Source organism: Rhinatrema bivittatum, chromosome 11 (assembly GCF_901001135.1).
Source record: "Rhinatrema bivittatum chromosome 11, aRhiBiv1.1, whole genome shotgun sequence".
Taxonomy (NCBI): domain Eukaryota; kingdom Metazoa; phylum Chordata; class Amphibia; order Gymnophiona; family Rhinatrematidae; genus Rhinatrema; species Rhinatrema bivittatum.
Genome location: NC_042625.1, coordinates 63,681,451 through 63,690,512, shown reverse-complemented (window position 1 = coordinate 63,690,512; position 9,062 = coordinate 63,681,451). Strand labels below are relative to the sequence as shown.

The 9,062-nt window shown below is 42.5% G+C and overlaps 1 protein-coding gene across 4 annotated transcripts in view; it reads left to right on the top strand.

Annotated features, from left to right (window-relative positions):
- The first annotated feature begins 52 nt into the window (after nt 1-52).
- Nucleotides 53-9,062, top strand: part of TPCN1 (two pore segment channel 1) — a 68,605-nt gene continuing 59,595 nt past the window's right edge. For 2 of the 4 annotated variants that reach the window (XM_029571845.1, XM_029571840.1), the window contains exon 1: nt 193-1,207. In XM_029571845.1, the coding sequence (XP_029427705.1) occupies nt 1,102-1,207 (106 nt within the window). In that variant the 5' untranslated portion in view covers nt 193-1,101. The other 2 variants (XM_029571841.1, XM_029571839.1) reach the window with 2 other exon arrangements.

The window sequence follows — 9,062 nt, the reverse complement described above, 5'->3', positions numbered from 1 at the left end:
GGACTCCAACTCCTGCTGCAGCTCTCACACGCACTGGAGTAGCTCGCATTTGGATAAATGACGACCCGCGCATCCTGTCAGTAGAATCCCCGCAGCCCCGCCTTCCAGCTAGACCAATCGGACAGCGCGGGAAGGTGGAGTCTTCACGTGACGTCAGGGACGGTTGGGGTCTTGTTTATAGCATTGGTGAGAGGGACGTAGGAACTTTTTCAGGGTTTCCTTCGTGGTTAGTGAGCGGGCGCAATTTTAGTTTACGGAACGTGCAGTGCTGGGAGAAGAACTGGGATAGTCCGCAAAGGTGGAAGTGGCGTAATTCGCCTCCTAATTCTGTACTTCCAAATTTTGAGACATATTTTTCCCCCCAGCACTTCATTAGTATTTTGAAGCCCAAATTATCAGCCATGGTTATTGCCTTAGTAGTAGTATAATAATAGAAAAATCAAACTTTATGCAAATTGTATACGCCATTAATAGCAACGTTCAGTTTGTGGCATTACGAAATTAGGCTTATTCGAGTAGATTCAGAGAGCTATAAACTTTCTGTTGTATTTTGGACGCATGTAGAAAGGTTTTGCATAAATCTGTTAGGTGTTATAAGAACAGTTTTTTTTTTTTCATGTTTGCTATTCAGATTAACTAGGCTGCAAAAGTTGGAGATTTGTAATGTCGTTTTGAATCCATCTGTAACAAAATTAGCATGCTGACCCTTATGACAGGTACAGGGATTATAATTTAGTGGGTTGTTTTTGTTTTTTGTTACTGCCCTACAGTTAAAACAAAAAAGGTTTCTTTCGGATCTAGTATTTCACAAATAAAGTAATTTGGTACAGTTTTGTAGGATTAAATGACATTTAAAAGGGTGGCTTTGTCGTGATAGAAATTGATACAGTTGAGAATTAGGGTTCTCTCGATTGTTCTAGCTTTTTGCATCATGGAACCAGGATGGGTGCCTTATAGAATATATTTTCCAAGTCTAGACTGGACAGCTGATTGAGGTCTTTCTCGAAAATTATTTTAGGTAGTTTTGATAAGGTTGAAGGAAACCCCAAATCTTTATTCAAAACTAACAAAAAGTAGTTGTGGGAAGTTGATGAGCAGGGAATGGCCGTGAGCCTGGAGGATGATGTGCCCCTCATATTAACCTTGGAGGAAAACGGCAGTTGCGGTTTGGCATCCAGTGAGGACCTCAGTGATGAACCCAACGAAAGTAAGAGTTCATTATTTATCACTATGTTAAATTGTCATCCAGTTATATTGTTCCATATGTTCTACGGTTCTATGTAAAGCTCCGCTCTCTGTTGGGCAGTTCATTGTTTTATGTAAACCGGAGTGATTTGTAGCCCCTACAAGAACTTCGGTATATAAAAATTAAAAATAAATAAATAAATTATTCTGTCTGTGTAATATGAGCTGCAGGGATGTGTCATCTGGGACTGTTGTTTGACTTTTTATTAGAATTAGATTAGCCAGTTAGAGCATTGACCTAGATCACGATTGTGGCTTAATTTCTTAAGCATGACTAGATGAAATAGAAAAAAACACACCCTCAAAACAACTCTTAACAGCTCTAGCACTGGGCTCTAAGGTTGAGCCCTTACAATCCATGTGCAGAGGAAAATATAGCATTAAAAGAGACAGTTTCAGAATTTGTATGAATATCATTGCATGTCCCTGTTAGAAAGAAAAATGCCCTTCATGCTACAGAATGGGGAGGCCTTACAAGATCACAAGATGCAGTGGGTGCTGTTAGGAAGTCTTACTGTAGAGATTGCATAGTCAGGAGAACTGGGAGAGGGTGGGATTGTGAGCCAGCTAATGGATTTGTGACGAGCTCACCTACAACCTTGCTTATTAAAATGTGAGTGAAAATAGTGCACTGACATGTTAACGCCCAATGCAAGTAAGCTAATAGTATGCTAGAGCATCAGGAGTAACTTAAAAAAAATCTTTACTAAGAAAAGAGCAGAGAAAATGCAAAAGAAAACCCCAAATGCTTCTAGCAGATACTAGACTGATCTTTATGGAATACATCTCAGCTGGACTAGACTGGGCTGGAAGGCTGGCTTAGAAACCAGCTCTGTTTTACTAGTTCCCTTGATGGGCCGGAACTCTTGGTTGATTTCACAAACTTCAAAAGGCTGAGGCTGACAGAAGGTTGGCCAAGTGAGCAGGAAGCAATTTACATGAGCTCAATAATTATTCCTTCCCATCTGAGTGAAAAAAAAGCTTTCCTGCTGCCATCTAGCAGGGAGAGGCCATTTGGTACATCAGTTCACCCTTTGGGGTAGAACCAAAAAGGGCCAGTGTTTCTCTTCCATACATGACAGACTTGGGGGTAAGAACCATGAGAATGCTTATACCTATCCTTAGTCTATAGGGTGCCCCCAGCCTCTGTTTTGGGAGAAGGTTCAAGAGAATGCATTTACAAATGAATAGTTGGTGACCATTGGAAAAATGATTCGAGCCTCATGACTTACTTGGGATTTTTGTTTTGCATCACTGTTTTGTTTGAGAATAGTTCACACTTATTGTGATTTAACATACTCTATATAAATGTTGGAGATATGTAGTTTCCTCTGCAATGTAAGGGTAAGTCACGCACGATGTTCTAGATGTCAGTGTCTGCATTTGATGACTTTCTGCTAGAGAAGCATACCACCACTGAGCTTTTCCAAGGAATTTTTCTGGTTTGCAACTGGACTTTTTCCTAATTTTAGTCTGTGCTTGAATGTAGATGTGTATGGGTTTTCTTTTTGTGTATGTTTTATAGATTATGCATCCTACCGTACATAATCCTATAGCACTTTGGTCTCTCATCTGCTTTGGGTAGCCCTCGCTTGTATCTTTAAACTAGAAGCATCCATTGCTTACAGACTGTGACACTGAATACTTGCTGAAAACCGATTTCTTGGCTTAATGTAATTTAAGATCAGTTCTCGCTTCCCGAAAGTCCTTCCATCCTCAAGCTCCTCTTTGAAATGTTTCCCTCCCTTCTCCGTCCCCAGGTCTTTCCGAAGTCCAGAGCTGCTCTTACATCCTCTCTGCTTCCAGGTCCTTCACCTCCAGACATGTGTGCCCGGAGGCTTCTCACTGACTTCTACAAGCTGCTAGGATGGCCTCAGCCATGTGGAAGCTTCTCGTTTTTTCTCTCCACAGCTGGTCCTGGCCTTGCATGGCCTCTTTAGGTACCGAGGCATTGTGGCCACACTTGCCACCCATACTTGAGAATTTTCAGTTTGCTTATTGAGGTTTGTGACTTGAGCAAGTGATTAATAATGTTTAAGGGGAGATTACATCCACAAGCGGAACTAAGGATGTTAACTGCAAAATGTACTCTTGCATCCTGGAAACCATTTTTTTTAAAGCATATCACAAACTAATACCTATTAAGAAATTAAGTGTTGAATATGACATCCCCTTCTGGATAAATTTAATTGATTGGAAATCCAGGGCTGATGGTGATGCCTAAGAATTTGAAAAGTTCTCCAGGACTTATTTCTGCCCCTCCACCCAATAATTTGTTTGGGGGGAGTGGCGATGAGAGTACGCAGTGAGGGCATGTCCTTCCTGGTGAGTGCACCTCCTTTCCCACACTCTTTCCCCATCCCTGTCCTTAGCTCTCCTCTCCTTCCCCACCCCTGCTGCCTTCCAGGCTCCAGTCAGGGTCTCTGCTGCTGCAGCTGCCTACTTCAGCATCCCAGTCAGGCCCAAAGTTGCTGCGTTTTGCTCCTGGGGCTGTCTTGCCAGCCGAGAAAATCCATTTGCCTTTTTTTCTGCCATTAAAATCCATGTGTTTCTAATACTATAGAAAACTGACACACTGGTGCCCTCTTCAGCCCAGTTCGCGCATCGCCCTGATGATTTTTGTTGAGACAGACATTTCACAGTTGTCCATAAAAGTTTCAGACTCTTAAATTCCTTTCCTTTATCTCCCTTCCTTGTCCCCATACCATCTTTTCTTTTGTCTCTTTATTACTTTTTTATTTGCTATTCTGGTTTATTCATGTTACTGCCTGTTTTTCTTCTGGCCATTTCTTTTTCTTTATTCAGCCCCAGGAGCTTTTATTTTCTTCCCTGACTTCTGACTTCTCTTCCTTCCTTGTCCTAGCATCTTTTCCCTCTGATTTGTCCTCTTTGCTGTGGTACTTTGCGACCTGTCATTCCCAGCTTTTTATCTGATTATTTTTTTTGTTTTTTGTGCATCTCTTATTTGCTTCCAGTTCCCCTTTTCCCACCTCATGCTCCTCTCTCTTTGCTGACATCAAGAGCAGTTTAAAACCCACCATGACTTCTCCCTGTCTGTCTGGACTAAAATCAAAGGAGAAAACCACTTGCTTTAGGTATCCCTGTGGTTTTCAATGATGCACTTGCTTCCTTTCCTACCCTCCAAGTCTGTTTTTCAGGGTAACCAAAATCTACATGTTCTTAGCTCAATTTATGGACCAAACATATGTGCAAATATTCACTGTGGGTATCCCGAAACCAGATGGGTTGGGAGCCTCAGTTTAGAACCACTGGTTTGCCTCAGGTAGTAACTGAGGATTTTGCTCCCACCTCAGGTATGTTGTCTATCATGGTGCGGGTAACTGTAGCAACTGAGGAAGGTCTTTCAGTCCTGTTGCTTAGGGAAGATTACGGCTTTAGTAACAGCGTGTCAACTTGATCAGGCTCAATATGACTATTGTAGAGAGAAGGATATAGACTTTGGTTTATTTAGCTCTTAAGTTCCTCTTCCTCTTGCAGCTCTGCCCTGTGGTTGGTTTCAGTGGCAGCTCTTATGCTGTTTGTTCTTATGGCTTTAGGATTAATTAATGTGAACATACATACATACATAGAAATGACGGCAGAAAAAGACCAAACAGCCCATCTAGTCTGCCTAGCAAGCTCCCACACTTATTTTCCCATACTTATCTGTTTCACCAACCACCAAGTTCAGGGCCCTTGTTTGGTAATTGTTTGATTCAAATTTCCTGCCACCCCCTGCCGTTGATGCAGAGAGTAATGTTGGAGTTGCATCAAAGGTGAATTGTAGGGCTTAATGGTTAACTATCATTGTGGAACAAATTTGAGTGGCAGGTTGCCCAAATGCCTAAAATTTGGTGCCTGGCTTGGGAGGAACCTCTGTGGCTCATGGCGATGGCAGGGCTCGGGATGAGCTGCCGTGGCCTGAAGCCTCCTACGCTGACCTGGTTCAGGAAGACCCACTGCCATTGGGCCATGTAGAAGAAGAGAGGCTGGAGTGCTTGTAGAGCAACTAGGGGGAGGAGGGGAGAGTGCCTGGAGGAAGGAGAAAAGGAAAAGTGGTTAACTAAAAGAGAGAGCAAAACCAAACATGACAATATATTGAGCTAAATAAAAAATAAATAAAATAAAAAAGCAAAATAGGGCAAAGAACTAATGAGAAAATATTTCTCTAGGTCCTAAAAATATTTGACAGACTCCTAAATTTTCTAAACATTTTCAGCCCTGCTAACGATAATCATGGTGTTCAAGATAGCGCTGTTAATTTTCTGACTATTTGATTGGGTGGGTGCTACTGCAAATAGCTTATGCATTTCTAGGTACCATGTGCATTCATGAATGAAATGACATTTATAGAAATGTGACAGCCACTGGGGGCTTAGCTCAGTGGTGAAACCCCTTGTATATCTTTCTTCCTCTCTTCTAGAAGATGACCTTCAGATTATCTGGCTCATTTTGTTCAGTTTATCACTCCTTCAGGGATGTGTGCCCAGGCTCCTCCTCATGCTGCAGCATTCTCTCCCCAGCCCCCCTTGCTTCTAAAGTTTCTTACCAGCTAGTTATGTTGGTCAAGGTAGCTTGCAGAGTTGCACTTTCAGTAGAAATCATAGACTTAATTAGGTCTGCCTGGCAGCTGCAAGTACAGTAAGAACAAAGTCCCAGCAGAAATGTGCTGGCTGTTTGGATTATTGTGGGACCTCATGGGTGGACATGAGAGGGAAGGAAGGGGTGCTAGCTGTGAACCAAAAAGAGGATCTTGCATGCTCAACTGCTCAGGAGGGTAGCGGAAGATGGCAAAACTGCCTTGGATAAGGAACGATATCCTACAGATGGATTTTTTTCTGCCATCATCTACTGTGTGAGTCGCTTTCTGAACTCCGTTTCTATCATGTGGCAGTCTTCACCAATCACATGTCCTAAAATCCCTTTTGAACCCTACCAGTTAAAAAAGATGATGTTGTGGCTCATGCTGCAATAACGAGGCCACCAGTTTACGATAAAGTCTTCAGAAAGGTGCAAGTTAATATGAGGAGCAATAAGGGATTTGTATTTTATTTAAAAAAAAATGTGTATTCTGCCAATCCAAATGACTTATTCTTGTCTCCCTACATCATTGTCCTTTTGACCCTGAAAGGTAAATGGGGCATTCATATGCCATCTGCATTAATAACTTGTGTATCAGGGGATGTGCAAGGCCTAGAGTAACGGGCTCCAAATGGTCTTAAAATACTGCAAGTCTAGTCTGATTGGAAAGAGAGGTTGAATCTACAGCCTGTTTGCTGATTTTATTTTCTAAAAAAAAAAAAAAGTTAGTGTCTCATGGAAGGAGCAAGAACTTTCCATTCAAACATATGCACCGGGAATGATGTGTTTTGCACTTGTTCATATTCCCACATGCACGTTGTTTTGTGCTTAGGCAAAGCTTGGGAGGAGACTGAAATAGAATCCTCGGTGACATTTCTGCCAGAAATCTTTGAAATCTGGACAATTTTTTGCTAGAGGGAACTTGTTAGTCGTTACTGTGACAGAAAGGGGGAGCAGACAGCTCTTGGTGCCAGTAAAGCATAACCGATTCCTGGTAGATCAGGGCATGAAATGTCACCCATCCAGTTTGTGGACAAGAAAAGCGTTAATGATTGACTGACTTGATAGAAACCTGCTGTCTAGCGCTGTAAAGCGCCCCCCACCTGAAGACGGGGTTAGAATGGAGAGGCTCCAGTTTGAAAATCCATTCTCATCCTTCAGACTCCAAGCCTGAGCTCCTTCCTATGGTTAACCTGCCTAGTTTCTTCCTCAATCCTAGATGCCATTTCTATCTATGTAAAGCTTTTTGAGTGCAGAGTTCTTAGAAAAAGTGATACATAGTGCCTTATTAATTCAGCTTAGAAGTACAAATGCGCTGTGATTTATAGTTAATGGAGATAAGGAGCTCTGGCCGACACTCCTCGTTCATAACTCATTTTATGAGATGTGTGTGTGTGTGGGCTTGGCTTCCCCTATAAGGAAGAACTTAATGACCCCCGGAAGGGTATATCACATGAAGAAAAGGCAGCGCCCGGGGTTCAGAAAACTGCTGACATCAGTGACTTGCACTCTGCTTTTTCCATGCCAGGAACATTAAGAGGTTTGAGTACAAACAGTGAGGTCTGTTCACCCCCCCTAAAATTTGGGCCTCTACTTGGCAGAATCTCAGGTTTTCCCAATCTGTCTCTTTTTTGTGTCCAGATCAAGGCTAGTTATTTTGGTGTGCTGGAGGCGAAGGTGGTCTGTATTCAACTTTCTGGGACCCTGGCTAGCTTGTTCATACCTACCCTGTATATGTGCACTCACTTAGCCTAGGGAAAACCAAAAAGGACACAAAACCAAATACACAGAGTAATGTTTATTTGAAAAAGGTATATATATATATTTTTTGCCCCTTCCAGGTGGATGGGTTACTGAGGGCTCAGGCAGGGGCAAGGCGTATTTCTCTGGGGTGTCCCTGCTTCCCTGTGCTGCTGTGAGGTGAAGTGTGAGCATTTCCCATTGAGGCTGAGCGAGTGATAGGGACTCTCGGCATGGCTCCCAGACAAGTGAAGCCAAACGTGCAAAGCAAGAGAGAAGGCAACAATACAACTATACCTCCAAAGGGGGCATCTCCTCCCTCCAGATAATGCACGCCTGGTCTGCAGGACACCAAGCCCTTTGGAGAGGCAGCTGCGTGCATGCCTTGGGTAGTCAGGGGACGAGAAGAAATGAAGAAACTCTGCTACAAACTTGAGTACAGTTACACTAACCAGTTTGGACAAAGGATGCCCAGAAGAGAGAGAGATGTACAATGTAACCTGGAAGGAAAAAAAAAAGATAAAAACAGCAACTGAGCCATTCCAGGGAGAACAGAAGCAGCATGTGACATTCCTTTGTAATGTAAGAAAGGGTCACATGGACACATTCAAGAGGAATAAAAGGAGGGAGTAAGCACTGAGTTATTATTGGACTAGATGGTAAAACAGGAGGTGCCACATCAGCAGTTGGCAGATGTGTACACGTAGACTGCGGCAGACATGACCATTTTTCAGTTGTCTTTGATAAACGCTGGTTAAGGGGTATCAGCAACAATAGTTGTGAATTCTTTAATAGAGCTATTAAATTAGAGTTCATTATATCATTTCTTAAAATCCTTTAAACCTTTACAAGATTATAACATCGGACTGCCTCTTGCAGTCAATATTATAAATGGGTTATGAGGTAGCTTTTTTTTTTTTTTTTTTTACTCTGGATCCAGAAATATATTCAGTGTTGAAAAAAGTCAAATGTTTTATTGTGGTGTTCCTTTGTTACTATTTTTGGTATATTTTTTTTGCTGGTTTTTATTTTTGCATTTTTAAAATTACCAGATGTGTACACAGACCAGACCCCCACGGTGGACGATGACAGATATGCACGTGGACTGCCAGCCACAGGCAACCCGACTTTGTTGTAGAAAGTGGCAAGGTGAGACGGATGAAGGCAGCACCCTCTCAGTTACGGCATGAATGCTGGAGACATAGGCTGGCGGATGCAGCGAATGAGCCCTTGTGCGGTGTGACAGATGGGACTCCAGTGCTCCCAGCTTTTGGCCTGCAGAAAAGGGTTTGAACAACTTGTGAAGCTGAGCCAGTAAGGCAGTGGATAAGAATTGAATCTTGTAAAGAAAAGTGGGCCCTTAACGTCCCTCGAATGCTGCCTTTTCTTGAAGAAGACAGGGATCTATATAATAAAGACTGGGATGATGGAAACAGTTTATTTTGATTTTTTTTTTTTTTCCCATTTGGACACATGCTAGCAGTTCCTTATGAGCT